Source organism: Pinus tabuliformis, chromosome 9 (assembly GCF_031772625.1).
Source record: "Pinus tabuliformis cultivar Carrire ecotype Pingquan chromosome 9, CPIR1, whole genome shotgun sequence".
Classification (NCBI taxonomy): Eukaryota; Viridiplantae; Streptophyta; class Pinopsida; order Pinales; family Pinaceae; genus Pinus; species Pinus tabuliformis.
In genome coordinates this window covers 132,827,815-132,847,657 of record NC_142307.1, presented here as the reverse complement: position 1 = coordinate 132,847,657, position 19,843 = coordinate 132,827,815, and the positions used below count along the sequence as shown (strand labels likewise).

The following is a 19,843-nucleotide window of genomic DNA, read 5'->3' as shown; positions in this document are numbered from 1 at the left end:
GACAAAAATAGTGCTTTCAACAAGTTAGCCAACCAGCTACCCTTGCAAAGGACAGAGGAGGTTCAAACATATCCAGAAAGAGCCGATCTAATTTTCTCAACCAATCTCTCATGCAATCCAAATTGACATGATTTGCCAAGAAGACAAGGCTCCCAAGGAGTCAATCATGCAGCTTGTTGGACTTATTTATATACTAGATCTTTATTACACACCACCTTACATGTACTATTTTCCACAATAATAATTTGAAAGTTTTAAGTAGGGAGTCAAGATGGCTTTACAAAAATGGCACTGTTTAGGCCTGACACCTGGTTAAATTAAAATATATACCCTTTAACGAGGAATATAAACGGCACACAGATAAGGCACGCAGCAGCAATGGTGGGTACAACAACTCCTCAATCAAAAGCCTTTCTAATACCCCCTGTCCTGGTGACGTGTTGATAGATCAAGTATGCAGAAGCCGCTATGGAAATGACCATTCCAGCTTGGGTTCCTCTGCAAATCAACAACATCCCATAAACTACCATCCACATTTCCAAACACCAATTCAATCATTTGTTAAGGAAAACAACAACTTTCCTCAGGTTCATGGCTTGATAAGGAGCAATAATCACCAGTAACACAAATAAAAATGGCAGTTCCAATTCCCCTGTTCCCAACAAATTAAGTTTGTCAAACACTACAGTTCTGTCATGCAATTCAACTCAATATACTGTGCAGGAAAGAACGACCAAGTAAGTAAAATAGGATGGCATTTGGGTTCTTGTGACTCACCAGGAATGTAGTAAAATAGTCTAACAAGGAAGACCAGAAAGGCAGTCCACAAACCATAATCACCTCTGTAATAATGTAGACAAACAAATCCAAATGTGGGGTGAAGTTTAAACTCTCAGTTCACTTCACTGGAATTTGTCTAATTTTGCAACTGGGAATAACCTGGTCACCTGATCCAAGAAATGACATCTCCAGGTGCCTCTAGGGCCAACAGTGGAACAAGGAAAGATTTGTCAATGGCTGTGCTTTGATAACATCAAAACCCTGCAACACCATAATTGAATCATTTTTTGCCTCAACAACTACTTGAGTCCCAAAAATAGAAGTTGAATTATGACTCAAAAAAGCCTAATGCCTTTTTTAGAGTACTGACCTTTGGAAACGGGCAAAAGCAAAAGCAAATAAAACTTGAGAGTCGAGACATTTGTGTATAAAGATCTAAAGCTGAAATATAAATTAAATTATGAACCCCAAGAGAGCCTTTGAGGTATTCCATTTTCTGAGAGGAATATATTGACAATTGGAAACAGCCAGAAAGCAAAAGCTAAAAAGCTCAACAGATTGTTGTAGTAGAAAAATCTAGTAAATTGAGGTTGCCTATCCCAAATTAGTTAGCATTCTGAAGGAGCCCCTTGTCTCAACAGTAGGCTTGAGAGAGATTGTCCTTAACAAAGTTATCCTTAGCAGAGTTTTGAACTTGAGAGAGATTGTCCTTAACAAAGTTATCCTTAGCAGAGTTTTGAGCTGATCTTTAGAGGGGGGGATTGTATAGCTGGAAAACCAATCCGAGATGCTCTAAGAGAGATTGTCATTAACAAATTTATCCTTGGCAGAGTTTTGAGCTGATCTTTAGAGAGGGGATTGTATAGCTGTAAAACCAATCCAGGATGCTCTAAGAAAGGCTTATCTAATCATTGTTTTACACAAATTCTGCACAAAAAGAAAGATGACCGAGAAAGCAATCATACTCACTTAACCGATCAACCATTAAGTTAGTAGGAGACACCACTTCATTGACAATACCACTCTGTTATCCATATCATTATGTTAGTAAGAAACACCACTTCATTATAACTAAACTTTAAACTGTATCCTATCTCAGTAAAAACTAATAATAATTATTTGTTTTTCAAAATTAAACATTACATAATTACATTGTTCAATAAGTCAATAAGCTTTTTATATTGTAAAGTCCTACCTCAGTAAAAACTAATAATAATCCAATTACTATAAGAAAATAGATCCTTATATCATAAACAAATTATCTTTATACTAATTCAATATTTAACTTCACCATAATATTATATATAAACTTAATATATGTTCTTTCTCAATAAAGAAAGAAAAAATTACTTGTTTTATATGGAAAATCATTTAGAATTGAAGTCACAGAGGCTTAGAAACAAAAATGGGATATTGCCTAAAACAGCCTGCATATCTTGACAATTGTGAGTTATATAATCCGTGGTATTATCTTGTTTTAAGAAGACAGAAGGCTCAGAAACAAAAATGGGATATTGCCTAAAACAGCCTGCATATCTCGACTTATTGCGAGTTATATAATCCGTGGTATTATCTTGTTTTAAGAAGACAGAAGGTGTACTGGAGCAACAATATCATATAATGGATTGAAAATAGAATGTGTTGTAATCAGATCGAATAACGGATTGAAAATATCAAAATTAGCAGAATGAAAGTAGATTCTGTATCCAGTAACAAATTTGGCATCAAAATAGAAAGGATGCCAGATTAAGCGACATAAAAAAATTGACAGAAAACAGATAGAAAATATCAAAAAATTGAAAATAAATACTGTGCACAGGAGCTCCACAATATTTCAGAACTGTGAATAATGGATAACCTTGTGTGATCATGCCTCGCATGCATAAAAGGCAAAGAAATAAGTTATTTAACCTGAATTTTAAAACCCTCCAACTCAGTATACTCTCATAATATAGAGGATCCTTTATTTTTTAAAAGCAGAGGAATATCAATGCATGTATGGTATCTGCAACTTTGAATAAAAGGCATGGTTTGACCACTGAAAAAAACTTGTGTTCTTTAAAATATTATTCATACAGTTTTTGTCTCCATGGACAAAAATAGTGCTTTCAACAAGTCAGCCAACCAGCTACCCTTGCAAAGGACAGAGGAGGTTCAAACATATCCAGAAAGAGCCGATCTAATTTTCTCAACCAATCTCTCATGCAATCCAAATTGACATGATTTGCCAAGAAGACAAGGCTCCCAAGGAGTCAATCATGCAGCTTGTTGGACTTATTTATATACTAGATCTTTATTACACACCACCTTACATGTACTATTTTCCACAATAATAATTTGAAAATTTTAAGTAGGGAGTCAAGATGGCTTTACAAATATGGCACTGTTTAGGCCTGACACCTGGTTAAATTAAAATATATACCCTTTAACGGGGAATATGAACGGCACACAGATAAGGCACACAGCAGCAATGGTGGGTACAACAACTCCCTGATCAAAAGCCTTTCTAATACCCCCTGTCCTGGTGACGTGTTGATAGATCAAGTATGCAGAAGCCGCTATGGAAATGACTATTCCAGCTTGGGTTCCTCTGCAAATCAACAACATCCCATAAACTACCATCCACATTTCCAAACACCAATTCAATCATTTGTTAAGGAAAACAACAACTTGCCTCAGGTTCATGGCTTGATAAGGAGCAATAATCACCAGTAACACAAATAAAAATGGCAGTTCCAATTCCCCTGTTCCCAACAAATTAAGTTTGTCAAACACTACAGTTCTGTCATGCAATTCAACTCAATATACTGTGTAGGAAAGAACGACCAAGTAAGTAAAATAGGATGGCATTTGAGTTCTTGTGACTCACCAGGAATGTAGTAAAATAGTCTAACAAGGAAGACCAAAAAGGCAGTCCACAAACCATAATCACCTCTGTAATAATGTAGACAAACAAATCCAAATGTGGGGTGAAGTTTAAACTCTCAGTTCACTTCACTGGAATTTGTCTAATTTTGCAACTGGGAAGAACCTGGTCACCTGATCCAAGAAATGACATCTCCAGGTGCCTCTAGGGCCAACAGTGGAACAAGGAAAGATTTGTCGATGGCTGTGTGCTTTGATAACATCAAAACCCTGCAACACCATAATTGAATCATTTTTTGCCTCAACAACTACTTGAGTCCCAAAAATAAAAGTTGAATTATGACTCAAAAAAGCCTAATGCCTTTTTTAGAGTACTGACCTTTGGAAACGGGCAAAAGCAAAAGCAAATAAAACTTGAGACATTTGTGTATAAAGATCTAAAGCTGAAATAAAAATTAAATTATGAACCCCAAGAGAGCCTTTGAGGTATTCCATTTTCTGAGAGGAATATATTGACAATTGGAAACAGCCAGAAAGCAAAAGCTAAAAAGCTCAACAGATTGTTGTAGTAGAAAAATCTAGTAAATTGAGGTTGCCTATCCCAAATTAGTTAGCATTCTGAAGGAGCCCCTTGTCTCAACAGTAGGCTTGAGAGAGATTGTCCTTAACAAAGTTATCCTTAGCATAGTTTTGAACTTGAGAGAGATTGTCCTTAACAAAGTTATCCTTAGAAGAGTTTTGAGCTGTTCTTTAGAGGGGGGGATTGTATAGCTGGAAAACCAATCTGAGATGCTCTAAGAGAGATTGTCATTAACAAATTTATCCTTGGCAGAGTTTTGAGCTGATCTTTAGAGAGGGGATTGTATAGCTGTAAAACCAATCCAGGATGTGGAGCAACAATATCATATAATGGATTGAAAATAGAATGTGTTGTAATCGGATCGAATAACGGATTGAAAATATCAAAATTAGCAGAATGAAAGTAGAAATCACTCACCAGCCCACCATAAAATCATTTGCTCTTTGAGTAGCAGCCACATCTGTGGATTTATTGGTAAGAGGTATCATCCAATGTACTAAAATTACTAATCCAATCCAGCCCTTTTGCTTTTCCTGCATTCATCGAGAAATTTATAAAATCTCATAGAATGAATGGAGATGAACATAGATCAGAGAGGAAAAGAACCCGATAGGTTTTCCTGTACAGCTCCACAGCAGCTATATGTGATAGCAAAACATGGTGACCAACAATATATGGCTCAACAGTTGAGTTTCCAGCAGTACAATTTCCAAATGGTTGGGAACATCTTTGAGGTGGGAAAACGCCGTCATCATATCCTGCAGTGCCAAAAACATTGGGCTCATTGAAAGTGGACCAATATTTCACTCGATCACCAAACTCTCTGAAACACACATCTGCATAACCTTTAAAATCCTCCCTGCATAAGATCGAAGTAGATTAGAGAACTCTGCTTCTCTAACCATAAGGTTATTAATGCACCATAAATTGATGCTTTGACTTGTGTGTCAACCCACATGGGAAGAAAAACAAGAACAGGAGATGACATAAGATGTTTACACAATCTGTGGATTTAAGAAACCTCCATAGGAATCTTACAGAGCTTGGGGCAGATCAAAGTGGTACAATGTCACATGTGGTTGAATGCCTGAGACATGCATTGTGAAACGATTAACAGTTTTGAGGATGATAGTCACAGGAATAAAAACAAAGTAGAGAGACAAGTTTGTCAATAAATACTACCATGGGACAAAAGCTCATTTATGAGGTTATTATACTACTCAACGCCTTTTGGGTTGATGGGTCCTTCGCCATCTGCATCAGTATATGTGAAATAGTTATTTCCTACCATTGTCCATCAATATATGTGAAATAGTTATTTCCTACCATTGTCCATTGAGTGTTTACTAAATTCTCAGGATTAAACATGTGGTCAAAGCTCAAATAGAAATATACCAGGAATAAGCCTGGGCCATGAGATTGAAAATCTAGAGGCATCTACTCCCATCGCAGACATTAGATCAATATCCTCCTTCAAAACCCACATGAAATTTTGCATCAGGTTGATACCCAAATCATCTAGGAGTTTAACTATTGATACATTAGTATGAAAACAACAATAATGGGGTTGGACATGCACATAAAGCTTGAGGATGGCTTACAAGTAGCCACTGCATATAGGTTGTCCTAGTGACATTTATTGTTCTTAGATTTGCAGATAATAATACCTTGTAACGATGGTATTGATCAACAGCTACATCTCCATTACCTCCATCCACAGTAATCCCTGACAATACAGTTAAAACAAACAACAGCTCACTTCCAGCCTTGGCCTTGAAAGTCCCAAAGTAAAGTAAGGAACTGGGTAGAATGCAAATGAAGGGATGAATGAAGATATGTGATGAAACAGACCTTCCCTGTGAGTGAAAGTGTCAAAGATGCTTCGCTTCCGGCCATCTTCTGCTGTAGCTCCTTCATACTGCAGAAAACCAAATGTTATTTTGCAAAGAAACACGCTGGACAGTATTCCATATGGGCACAAACTGGAATTGAGTTTGCCATGGCAGAATTAGCACTACCGGGCAATTTCGAAGTCCTGGAGACAAAAAGAGTTCAGAGGGCATGAGGAGGGGTTCGTAAGGAGAGAGGTGACCACCTAGAGAAACAGAGTGTGAATACTGTGTTGCCTTGGGGAAGGTTATCTGGGGCTGCCTTGGGGAAGGTTATCTGGAGCTGGCTTGGTGCCAGTGGAAACCTCCCTGCCAGATAGAAAATCTGACTTTTCCAGGCTGGACTACGGTTTTGAGCCCTGAGAAGTAACCTGTGAGAGTTTACTCTCAACAACTGTAACGGAAGGAGGAAGCTCGGGGGGAACTTGGACGTGATTGCCATTGCCAGTTCCATAGGCTGGGAGGTGTGGTCCTGTCCCGAATTCACTTTCTTGGAAAATTGTGAACGCATCAGATAAGTAATTATGTTTATGATATGCTTCTGAGAATCCAACAGATAAGAATAAGTAATTCCGTTTAGGTTATGCTTCTGAGAATGCATCAGATAAGAAAAAGTAGTTCTGTTTATGTTATGAGAATGCATTAGATAAGCCAAATAATACTGCTTATGATATGTTGCTGAGAGCGCAATAGATAAGTAAAGAATACAGCTTAAGTAAGAAAAGACTGCTTTTGTTATGTACCTATGAATTAAACATGTAACTGGGACAACAAGTGGTATATGTAAGACTTACACAGTACTTATTTGAGTATGCATTCTTGGACAAATAAATTGTGCAATAGATAAGTAAAGAATACAGCTTAAGTAAGAAAAGACTGCTTTTATTATGTACCTATGAATTAAACATGTAACTGGGACAACAAGTGGTATATGTAAGAATTACACAGTACTTATTTGAGTATGCATTCTTGGACAAATAAATTGTACAAATTGATAGAGCATACTGTGAGATATACCTGTCTAACAGGATTGAAATGGTAATGTTATTCAACCCATAATCAACAAAGACACTGTGACTGATAAACCAAAGTAAAGGGAGTAAATGAACCATGTTCATAGTGCCAATACACTGGTCTGAGGGTAAGTGAGGTATTAAAATACCTATCTTCCAGCCAGGGTAACCTGTTCAGGTAGATTGACCCTCTTGGGGAAGAAACCCCAATTTCAAAGAAAGAGCTCCATTGGGGAAACTGGGAAATCTCCGCTGTAGAAATGATACACAGCGAGCAAATGCAAATAACAGTAACAGTATTCGTCAAAACGATAAGAATGAAACCCATAACCCTGTTTATTTATAGAATGAACTGTAAAGAGAGATATCAGCAATCTTATTCATTAACTGGAAATGAGTAAAACTGTGAAACACCGAGGAGATGTAACAGCATGACTACCCCATTTCTTCCAGACATAAATACATTTTTTTAAAAAGACTAATACAATTGCTGAAAGGGCGAAAAGATGCTCCAGAACTTAATTAGGCATTGAACTGAATGAATATTATTACTATGCTGGGAGTGATCTTGAGGGACAGAAATAATTTCGGCATACCTCTTGGTCGCTGAAATGCAACAGTCATAACGAATACAGAGTATCATCAGCCTAAACCAAATTTGAATGTGTCAAACTGTTTAAATTACATTGCAGAAAATAAATAGTCATAGTAGATCTTATACAGCGAAACAACCGTGCTGTCAGTTGTGAACCATTAAACTATATTCTGGGCCGAGGATCCCCAAACCAGAGATTAAGGCTGATTTTCTTCCAAACATTCATAGGGGCGGTAGCTTCAGGAAGCCCTAGGATACCGCAGGCAAGTTCCGGTTGTACAATAACTCATTTCACTATCAAACCCTCTGCTGGAAGAGGAATAACCAGACATGTTCCACAGTAATAAAGCCTACAGAGCTTCAAAGGAAATCGCAAGACAAGCCTTAGGCTGAGCTCGCCAACCTGAGTGAGAGAAGCTGTTCCTGCACTTCCGGAGTTCTTGACAGCCGACAGCACCAACCCCACTTGGAGTTTGTTGGGGTTTGTTGCTGGCCTGCAAAAACAACCCATGAAAACAAGTAAAAACCTGGTATTGGAAAAGGTGAGCTTGAAATCATGTATTCTGCTAATGGTCTCAACATTCTTTTCTGCATATCAAATTTACAAAGTTGCAGTTTCTTCTGCTTTGTTAGGCTTATGACACATAGCTCTTTTCATGCTCTGCAATACAAAGGGGATCAAACAACTCGTCGCCTAGAATGATTGGCTCCCACCACGCTTCTTCTTTAGAGTCAAATACCAACACCATATCTGAAACGTCCAAGAATAGGGCACCATCCATCAACCAACACAGAAAACGGCCATCAACCAACACAGAAAACGGCCATTCACAGATAGAGCATTAGCATTTAAAGGGAAACCAATTTTAACTTTAGTAGTAAGTTCATTGAATTCCCTCATCTTTGTCCACCTTTTCTCTTTGAAGTTGTAAATAGAAGTCATCCTTGTAACATTACACACGAACGGATCGAAATACCCGCACAAGACAAGCTTGCAAGCACCTTTTTTTCTGATCGAAGATGATTCAGAAATCTCTGTCCCATCGCGGTCAGTGACAAGTGGAGTCAAAGTCCAACGATTGACAGGTAGACTCATAGTGAAACTCTGGCCTTTCCCGGTTGGTTTCCCCTTAAATGCTAATGCTTTATCTGTGAATGGCCGTTTTCTGTGTTGGTTGATGGATGGTGTCCCATTCTTGGACGTTCCAGATATGGTGTTGGTATTTGACTATGAAAAGTAACCGTGGTTGGAGCCAATCATTCTAGGCGACGAGTTGTTTGATCCCTGATCCCTTTGTATTGCAGAGCATGAAAATGAGCTATGTGTCATAAGCCTGACAAAACAGAAGAAACTGCAACTTTGGAAATTTCATATGCAGAAAAGAATGTTGATCTTGTTTCATATTCAGAAAAGAATGTTGAGATCATTAGCAGAATACATGATTTCAAGCCCACCTTTTCCAATACCCATACCGTGTTATCTCAACGGAGGAGGTCGGGGTGTTGTGCACCTCATTTGCTCCCAGGGATGTAACCGGGTTTTGGTGAAAGAGTGTTTATGGGTTTATGACATGTCACGTCATTCCTGGAAAAATTTAGGCACCTTCTCAGCTACACCAACTGATCGAGAGGAGAATGGCAATGGCGGAGAAATAGAGAGTGGTATAGGGACGTTTTTTGAACCCACCCTCTTCAGAATCAGTGAGACCTCCCATTGATTGGCAGCGCCTTTTCTTATTACTCATTCGGTTTGAACGAAGGCCATTCTGGTATTGTTTCTCTTTCAACGAAGGCCATCTACTCACAGTTTTTGGTGAAATACTTCCTTCCCAGTGTCGTTTTCGGTTTTGTTGGGCGTACATTATGTTTTTTTGTTACTTTCTCGGTCATTAGAGTAGATATTTATCAATGTCACATTTTGTAATTTCTTCCTAGCAACGTAATTTACCTGTTATTACTTTTGATTTTTAAGGTAATTTACAGGTTATTACCTTCGATTTTTAAGTGGTAGTTTAATTTAGAACCATTTTTAACAAGGTTATGAAATATATCTATGTGAGGTAGAGTTTGTATTTAAATGAATATTTTGTTTGTTAAGGAGATTGTTAAATTTAATTGGACATGAAAGATTCATTTTTTATTAGTTTTGTCACATATACCACTAAACAGTGACGGTTGATATTTGTGAAGAAATAATATCTACTTTCGCATTTCTCTACACACAGGATCAAAGTTAAGCTTATGTAAACTTGACTTTCACTACTCCTTAGAAGACAAGGCATGGACCAACGGATTGAGAATGAGGATTGCATGGAAAATAGATGGGATAAACTCCGTGGCGATGCGCAATTGATGGTTTTGAAAAGGCTTTCCCCCATGGATTTACGGAGACTGCAATTGTCATGTAAATATTTTGAGTCTCATTTGTGGTCAAACTTGGAATTTGTGATTGACTATGATCAGAGGAACCGCCCTTCTGATCCCCAGGTGGTTTCCATTCTTGGATCCTTTTGTTATCACCGACTCTTGCCGGACGTTATTCCGCATCTTTACTTTTGGGAGGAAGGACAGCGTGCGATGGGCATTTGTAACAACCATTTCTGTAAGTTGCAGGGATTATCGTGGAGGCTCACTACTTACGGGGAAGGCTTCTTGTGCTTCCAGATGTACACAAAAGTTTTTTATCGTGGGGACAAGACGTTTCTGGTGTTCAATCCTCTCTTTTTTTAACTTTAGTAATAAGTTCATTGAATTCCCTATGGGTGGGGAAGGCGAGAGTTTCACTATGAGTCTGCCTGTCACTAATCGTTGGACTTTGAGTCCCCCTATCACTGACCGCGATGGGACAGAGATTTCTAGAATCATCTTCGATCGGAAAAAAGGTGCTTGCAAGCTTGTCTTGTGCGGGTATTTCGATAAGGGAATTCAATGAACTTACTACTAAAGTTAAAAAAAGAGAGGATTGAACACCAGAAACTTCCTGTCCCCACGATAAAAACCTTTTGTGTACATCTGGAAGCACAAGAAGTTGTCCCCGTAAGTAGTGAGCCTCCACGATAATCCTTGCCACTTACAGAAATGGTTGTTACAAATGCCCATCGCATGCTTTCCTTCCTCCCAAAAGTAAAGATACAGAATAACGTCCGACAGGAGTCGGTGATAACAAAAGGATCCAAGAATGGAAACCACCTGGTGATCAGAAGGGCGGTTCTTCTGATCATAGTCAATCATAAATTCCAAGTTTGACCACAAATGAAACTCAAAATATTTACATGACAATTGCAGTCTCCATAAATCCATGGGGGAAAGCCTTTTCAAAACCATCAATTGTGCATCGCCAGGAAGTTTATCCCATGTATTTTCCATGCACTCCTCTTTCTCAATCCGCTGCTCCATGCTCTTTCTTCTAAATCAAGATTCTCACTCCCCTCTGTGTACTGAATTAAAAAACAACAACATACCAGAATAGATTTGGTTACCTTTCCGAAGACTAGAATATAAACTTTTCCTCTTTGCCTATTTAAAGCTCCGAAGCTTTTCCTATTAGTTAGAATCTACTTTATATTTATTAGTTAAAAGATTGTATTTTCCTATTTTAACAAATTAATTCACTTCATTACATTATAATAATATTTATGTTATTTATATGATAAAATCAAAATATTTTAATATGTTTTTAAATTTTGATGGGTTAAAGAAATATATTTATACAATAAAAATAAAATATTTAATGATATATTATGAAATCTAATTATGAAACCCTAATATTATCTAATTTAAGAGTGGATCAAAATGGTTTTTTTAATAAGATTTAAATTATTATATTGATTTTAGAATTAATTTTGAAATTATTAATTTGAATTTTAAATAAAATTTAAAATTATTAATTTTGAAATAAAATTTTAAATTATTTTTTATTAATTAAGACAGATTTAGTTTTTTTAATAATATGGAATTAATCATTTTAAATAATATGATTTTGTTATCATTGTTTTTATTATCTATTTACAACCAAATTATAATAAATCTAATAATCATTTTAAAAAAGTATAAATAAAAAATAAATTTCTTAATTAAATATGCTTTCTATTTTTATAGATTATTTACTCCTTATATATTTTATGCATGTCATAGTAGTTCACATATCAATAGTTTCTCTTTGATAAGAAATGTTACATTTATTACCAAACACCATAATTACTATGCTTTCTATTTTTATAGATTATTTACTCCTCATATATTTTATGCATGTCATGGTAGTTCACATATCAATAGTTTCTCTTTTATAAGAAATGTTTCATTTATTACCAAACACCATCATCATTAATAATATATAGAATTTAATGTATACATAGAATTTATTAAATTAAGGTTTTTTTTTCCCTTACCTATAAAGTTGTAAAGTTTAATTACAACCCGTAACGATATTTAGTTTCATGGATGAGATTCTAACTTTAAAGTCAAAATTATATTTTTAATCTTAGAGTTAAAACTTATAACTAAACTTATTTTGAAATAAGCATTAAAATTGATTATTTTAAAATAATATTCAAATTAATTTTAATTAATTGAAAAAATATATTATTGAAAAAATACATTTTTTAAATAATATGAATTTCTTTAAATAAATAATTTTGAATAAATATTTCCATTATTTATTAACCTTTAAGGTTAAATAAATTTAATCGCTATCCAAATATAAATAAATAAATAATAAAAAATTTAAGATATATTTTTAAAATTTTAAATCTTTATATAAATACAATTCTTATTTGTGACATTGCTCCACCTTCCTTGCCATTTCACAGATATCTTTTCTAGGGGATAGGTATTTGTGACACTGCTCCACCTTCCCCGCCATTTCACAAGTATCTCTTATAGGGATAGGTATTTGTGACACTGCTCCACCTTCCCCGCCATTTCACAAGTATCTCTTCTAGGGGATAGGTATTTGTGACACTACTCCACCTTCACTGCCATTTCACGAGTATCTCTTCTAGGGGATACGTTGACTTTACTGTGAAAAATGATAATGGGGAAGCAACCTTGAATTTGAAGTTTTGGTATTTGAGTTGCCCATCATAAATTTTAATGGTGGTTTTAATAGAGGTCAAGTTAGTTAATCTTATTAGTTATAACTCCTATTTCTTGTCATAGTGTTGGACACCATTAACATATATTTCATAAACAACTTTATTGTGTTATAGAGCTAGACTAATGAGCTATTGTGCTTTTTTCTTTGCAGGACAACTACCTTCAAGCCTATCTCTCAATTCTTATAAAGAATTTGCATATAACCACACACAAAAAAATTGATCCTCATGAATATACGTAAAACGTAAAGCTACAGGCTATGGAGATGAGTTGGTGGTTTCAGATCAGATCTTGAACTACACTACATTTTTAAAGTTTCAAGTACCAAGGCCAAATGTCGACTAACAGTATATTTTGCAGCATACCCCAACTTGTCAATGATGTTTGGACTATCGAAATGTAGGGAATTTTCATACAAGTTACAAACTATTGATTCCTCAATAGGACTCCCATAAAGGAATCCACCAGTTAAAAAAAATTCTCTTGTTTCTAGCAAGCAACAGATCTCAATATTGGGAAAGAGGCTCAAACAGATTATGTATATTGAATCATACCGATGTATGTCATAGTTCGACATACCGAATAAGAGTTTAGAAATTGGTTGTGAACAAAGTCACAAGCCCGAACGCTGACAACCGATATGTTTAGTAAATTTGACTTTGGGAAAGAGTCAAAGTTGATTGGGTCAATAGTAGTGGTTTTGGGCCCATGGATTTTTGGATTCCCATGGTTTTTTTTTCTTATGGATCACATTAAAGGTTGGGAGAAACTCTATCATAATGGGCTAGGGAGGTGAGTGGTAGAGGCTCACTTGGTCGGCTTAGCCAAGTTTAGGCCAAGGATCTAATGGAATTATATTAGCTAGGTTTCTCCTTAGGGTTGGGGTTTTCCCAACATAAACATTGATTACATTGTGTTTAAGTTTCATGATTTTTTTGGTTTATTGTTAATTGTCTCACTAGTTTTTATTTCCTCTCTAGTGAAATTTCTACATTTGGTATCAAAGCCAAGAATTGGCTTAGGGGGATGCCTCTGTTACCAAGGGTATATTTTGACTTGGTAGTTGAGAGAGGCAAATGAGTATGACAAATTTTGGATCTAGTAGTTAACTCAAATATCATGAAGTTGGGAGCATGAAGGAAGATTTGTCACATTGAACCAAAAAGAGATTTACTAGATCTTGCACATGGTGAAAGCATCAAAGCAACAAGGAAAAAATGGTCATGGAGCTAGGAAGGGGTTCACTCTAAGAAAATAAGTGGCATAGAAATACAAGTTTCAGAATTCGAGGGATTAAGGAGGCGACTTAGGTGCTCATGGACACCTTGGAGGAGAACAAGGCCCTACAACTCGTTGTTCAGAAAGTTACCTAACTCATTTAGAGCAACCGTGATGAGTTAGTTTTGGTTTATAGTACCCGTGTGAAAATATGATTATAGTTAGCCCATCCATGTCAAAGATCGTCTACTAATAGATAAAGCTCTTGTGGTGGAATACACCCTAAGACAAAAAGGAAGAATTGGTAGAGGACAACAATAAGAAGGAATTTGTTGGTAGTGGATGAGTGAGTAGGGATAGCAATGAAGATTTTCTCAAATGCTTCAGGTAGGGCTTCACATGATCTAGGTGGATATTGGTGGCCACCCGCCTATTCCACCTAGACCCCCCATTCAGTTTCATATGTTTCCTTGTTCATTTCAGCATTTACTATTTTTAGTAGTTTTTTGGGTCTTGAACTTCTGGAGCAGTTTTAATGCCCAAAACGACGTTTTTTGGGGTCCACGGCAAGCTTGTTGTCATACATAAGGGTCTGAGGTGAAGCCAATAGTACTCGAAGAGGCCTTTCCAACAAGGTATCGTACACGCTAAACAAAGATAATATGACCAAGTTACAAACCATGGAAGTTGGTTGTCCAACTAACCCCAACGAGGCCCACGAACACTTGGTGTTACATCTCTTAGGGTTAGGGTTTTGGTTACTTACAGTTTTCTCATGTTTTCCAATAATAAATAGGCCCTCGAGCCTCATTGTAACACAGTTCAGAGGCATGTAGCTGCCACATCTCTTCTTAGAGATAAGCTACCATCGCCCGAGATATCTTATTTCCATAATATTTGTAAGCACAGTTCAATATTTTTCTATTAATGAAATGAAGTGTTTTTGTGTTGCATCTATGTGTTTATGATTATATATGTAAGTTGTTGCATTGTTGTTTAAGTTCATATTAGTGGTATTAGAGTGACCTACTCTTTCTGTGTTTTTCTTTTCATGTCCCCAACGAGGTCAGGATATAAGGAGTTAGGGCTTGATCTGGTTGAACCATTGCAAGATCAACCTCAGAAAACCTAATGACTTCCCATGGCGGAAGAAAATAAAGATGACGTGGTAGGAGATCCTTTCCAAATTTTGCTCGAGGAAGCCCTCGAGTGACAGAGAGACGCGACGATGGACAAATTTGCCCAGATCCTTCGACGACTACCCATAGGCAATGCAACTTCTTCCAGCGACCACGTTGGAGGCGCCACTCCTTTTAAGGTACACGTTAACTTCGATTTTCCCATATTCGAAGGCCTGATAGATGCAAACGTCGTAGATAAATGGTTAAATCTATTGGAAGGATATTTTTTAGTTCATGACTTTTCCAATAGGGAAAATATTACTCTTTTACTTCTCAAAGCTGCCCCACACGTCAAGGACTGGTGGGAAACCTATTGTGAACAAAAGGATGAGAGTGAACCCTCACTATTTTCTTCCACACCCACTTGGAATTTTCTGAGATGCCATCAAGGAACAATACCTTGTTGGGAGCTATGAAGACAAATACATAAAGTGGACCACGCTACGGGAGGGAAGGGACCAAGATGTGCCACAGTTCACAAATATTTTCCATACCCTTCGCACAAAGCTGGGTATCAAGGATACTGAATGACATTTGCTGCTCAAGTACCGCGGCTGTCTACAAAAGTACATCTAGGATGAGATGGAGTTCTTGGAAATTTCCTTGCTCAGCACTGTGTATCGGTATGTTATCAAGATTGAGCAGAAGTTAAAAAAAAAAATAAGCGGGACTTTAGATCTAAGAATCCAACGTAAGGAGAAGGCACCCCCAAACCACAGAACAAACGACTAAGCCAAGGCAGGGCTACCTAGGATAGCCCACCGAAGCCTCAAGCAAAGAACAACACCACGAAGATGAAGAAGGACACGGGAAAATGGTGTGAGTTCCATAAGAGATCCACTCACAATACAAGTGAGTGTTGGGCCAAGCAGTCACTGGTGGATGAGCTGAAGACTTCCAAATTAGACACAGGTTCTAACTCTAAATCAGAACCCGATAAGGGAAATGAAAAAGGGAAGCAGATCATTTATGTGGAGCCCAGTGCTATCGTGGCCACCACAAAGATCTAGAATATTGAGCCTGAAGATCCAGAGGAGAGGGAACACTTCTTCCACTAAAAGACGTGGGTGAAGGGTTCTCCGCTACAATTCATTGTCAACAACAAGAGAAAAAAGAACCTCATTTTAGCAGAGGTCGTGAAGCAATTGGACCTAAGTACTATAGCACATCCACAACCATACACCATCGGGTGGCTTCAGTAAGGACGAGATCTTCATGTCAGCCAGCAATGTTGCCTTCCAAACAACATCAAGCCCTTCACGGATGAGGTACAGTGTAACGTTGCTCCGCTTGAAGTTTGTGATGTATTGTTAGGAAAATCATACTTGTGGAAGCAACATGATGTATATGAGTCTAGACCTTGCTCTGAAATTATTACTTTGGCTAATAAATTTTACAGGATACTGAAGATAGCCCCACCTACCACCATCTCTTTGATCACTGGAAATAAATGTAGTAAGATCATTTCCCAAACTAGGAAATGTGTTTTCCTTATGATTCGCCCCCAGGGAAAGAAGAAGGTTGTGGCCATGGCTTCTAGGAAGGGCTCCTTTTCACAACAACAACATATGGACAAGGTCATGGAGGAGTACAGGGATATTTTTGCCTCACCCACAGAGGTACCTCTACACTTTCAGGTCAAACACTCCATTGATATGACCCTGGGCGCGTCGCTGCCCAATGGAATGATCTATCGACGCTCTGTTCTGGAGAACGATGAGATCAAGAGGAAGATTTAGAAACTATTGTAGAAAGGGCACATCAGGCGAATCTCATCACCTTGGGACCTAGAGGCTCTGTATTGACTGTTAGGAACTGAACAAGATCACTATCTGGAATAGGTACCCAATTGTGTGGATTGATGGCCTTCTGGACCAACTCAAGGAAGCCAAATATTTCAGCAAGATTGACTTGAAGTCAAGTTATCACCAGGTGCCTATTGGACCCTACGATGTGTGGAATACTGGCTTGAAATCCAAGTAGGGCCTTTTTGAATGGTTGGTCATGTCATTCGGATTGACGAATGCCCCTCCAACCTTCATGAGACTGATGGACAACATCTTGCGACCCTTCACCAATGCATTCGTGGTGATGTATTTAGATGACATATTGATCTTCAACCAGAGTTTGGAAGAGCACCTCCACCATATTTGACAGGTCCTTCAAACCATGCGACAACACAAGTTGTTTGCTAACTTAGATAAATGCACCTTTAGCCTGACCTAGGTTCAATATATGGGGTACATCATTGATGAGTAGGGTGTACATGTGGACCCATCCAAGATACAAGTCATTCGGGATTGGCCATCCCCAACCACTCTAACAGAGCTCCACAACTTTTTGGGTCTTGCCAATTTCTACCGTAGGTTCATGTTGGGGTTCTCTCATATCACTTGGCCTTTAAGTCCAGTCACCAAGGGTGGAGTGAAAGAAAAGCTATTTTGGTCAGAAACCCAACAACAGGCATTCTCTGAGTTGAAGAACCACCTTTGTTCTACACCAGTGCTCACATTACCAGACCTGCAACAACCATTTGAGATTAAGATAGATGTCTTCGACTATGCTATTGATGCAGTTCTTACTCGACATGGGCATGTAGTGGCTTACCACATTGAGACAATTTCAGACACAGTCTAAAAGTATCCCACTTGTGGGAAAGAAATGTATTCCATTGTGTAGGTCTAGTGTCAATGGAAGAATTACATTATGGGGAAGGAAACAATCATCCACATAGACCACCGACCTCTACATTTCATGCAAACACAAGGGAAGTTGCAGAATGATCACCACCTGAAATGATCCACCTATTTGCAACATTTCCATTTGAACATTAAGTATAAGAAGGGAAACACCAATAATGTCTCTAATTGTCTCAACTGACCACCGGTCATGGCGCTAATAACTGTGCTCAACTCCTGTGCGAACGAGACATCGGGGTCGCCACATATTTACAAGAGCAATTAAGAATTTGACAGCATATACTAAACAGTCCTGGAAGAGAAGCAAGTTCCAAATTTTCACCTTTAGGATGCAATGTTATGCCACCTGGGACACATCTGTGTTCCTTCAAGTGAGCGCACCAAGATGATTTTGGGGGCACACTATAGTCAAGTCGCTGGACATTATGGAGTAGATCAAATAATGTCGTTGCTGCAGAAGTATTTTTATTGACCAAAACTTCGTCAGGATGTTGGGAAGTACATTAGATCATGTGTTATAGACATATTTGGGCACTACAACCCCAATCACATATGTCGATAAACCAAGGGCTCTTAAACCCCTAAAAGTGTTGTTTCATACCCTAAAATATTAAGGTCAACTGATTACATCGTTTCCCGGAAGTTCTCCCTGAAAAACTACTCAGAACTGATCAAAACTGGACCATACAGACTGCTCCATGTTGAGGGTGCGATGCATCTCACCTATTACACACGGGTGTTGTGATGCATACTGAAAAGCCCTTCTGTAGGGTGTGATGAGCAAGAGTAGACAAATGGCAAAGGAAGTTTGCTAGGTGGAAACTCAGAGAATCTTCTAGAAACTGCTCATTTGACACTTGCCTCTCTAAATTTGCCCAAGGATGAGTAAGATATCATGAAATCTCCAAGTGGAACCAAGAACTATCAGAGAAATGACACTAATCAAAAACCCCGAAGCTGACTCACCCCCTTGCAAATATCTATATATGGATCCATCATCCCAGAGATCTAGAGGCTGGAATTTTGTAATTTGTAAGGAAGTGTTGTTGGTTTCTCTTTGAGACATTATATTGTTGGGTGATCTTGCTTTTCATGAGGTGAAGAGGGCTTTCATGCTGGGAGGATGATGCTAGATCAGATAGCTGGGTTGTAATCCTCTCTTCTACTTCTACTATCAATAAAGCTATTTGAGTTTTCCTCCATATGCCTATGTACTTGTGAATCTTGTATTTGTGTATGCAATTGTATGGTTAATGTACTTCTGATTTTGCGTTGTTTATGGTATCATAGATCTCTATGATTTGATGGTATTTTGCTGCTTTGCCTCTACATGTGTTCTTTGAAGCGGGACAAGTGAGAAAGGAGTGGTGAAGCTCTATCAAAGGAGAGAGGAAACAAGCAAGGAGCCAAGCAAAAGACTAAGGTTGGTGCTCTCTGCTTCTCTCTTATCTATCGTATATAAAGGAAAACACAAGTTACTTTGAATTGTTTGTTTCTAAGATGGCTACCCGTCTTAGTGGGACTAGTAGTTCTTAATAGGCACTAATTTTCCCGGAAACAAAATGGCGACTCCACTGGGGAGCAAATTGTTTGTTTATTTGTTACTGTTGTTTGTTTTATAAACTATAGACGGAGCCTGGAGTTAAGCCAGTTAGCCTTCAAACTTCTTTTGCTATGCAACTGCAAAGTAGATCAACGCTGCTTCAGTCAATCTCCGGGTTGGTTTATGAACTGAAGATCTGACTTGCAAACATCCTAAGTGCCCTGTTGGTAGCTTAATAACCTCATAAGATCATACCCCTATACTTTGTGTTTACTGTCCATCATAAGCTCAACCTAAATCACTGAACTTAGCTGCAAATTGTGAGTGAAAACCAAGCTTAGTCTCATCCTTGGACCATCACACTGTCTCTCATTGGCAGTCTAGAT

At 37.8% G+C, this 19,843-nt stretch overlaps 1 protein-coding gene and 1 long non-coding RNA gene across 7 annotated transcripts; both read right to left on the bottom strand.

Annotated features, from left to right (window-relative positions):
• Positions 1 to 69: 69 nt before the first annotated feature.
• On the bottom strand, positions 70 to 5,380 carry LOC149147454 (cold-regulated 413 inner membrane protein 1, chloroplastic-like). 3 transcript variants are annotated; one of them, XM_089445647.1, is made up of 9 exons: positions 5,225 to 5,374; positions 4,643 to 5,084; positions 3,820 to 3,915; positions 3,650 to 3,714; positions 3,455 to 3,524; positions 3,203 to 3,370; positions 948 to 1,041; positions 778 to 842; positions 70 to 652 (listed from the first exon to the last, which is right to left on the bottom strand). In XM_089445647.1, exons 2-7 carry the CDS (start codon positions 4,762 to 4,764, stop codon positions 1,011 to 1,013), a joined length of 552 nt encoding a protein of 183 aa, XP_089301773.1. In that variant the 5' UTR covers positions 4,765 to 5,084; positions 5,225 to 5,374; the 3' UTR covers positions 70 to 652; positions 778 to 842; positions 948 to 1,010. The 3 variants fall into 3 exon arrangements, with proteins under 3 accessions (XP_089301773.1, XP_089301772.1, XP_089301774.1); XM_089445646.1 differs by having other exon boundaries at positions 778 to 1,041; XM_089445648.1 differs by lacking the exons at positions 778 to 842; positions 948 to 1,041; positions 3,203 to 3,370 and having other exon boundaries at positions 70 to 500; positions 585 to 608; positions 3,469 to 3,524; positions 5,225 to 5,380.
• Positions 5,381 to 5,626: 246 nt separating this feature from the next.
• On the bottom strand, positions 5,627 to 9,575 carry LOC149147453 (uncharacterized). 4 transcript variants are annotated; one of them, XR_016263659.1, is made up of 4 exons: positions 9,178 to 9,575; positions 7,277 to 8,216; positions 5,893 to 6,143; positions 5,627 to 5,696 (listed from the first exon to the last, which is right to left on the bottom strand). It is a non-coding gene; the product is annotated as an uncharacterized LOC149147453 (long non-coding RNA). The 4 variants fall into 4 exon arrangements; XR_016263657.1 differs by having other exon boundaries at positions 8,126 to 8,216; XR_016263658.1 differs by lacking the exon at positions 9,178 to 9,575 and adding an exon at positions 8,634 to 9,171 and having other exon boundaries at positions 7,277 to 8,473.
• Positions 9,576 to 19,843: the final 10,268 nt, after the last annotated feature.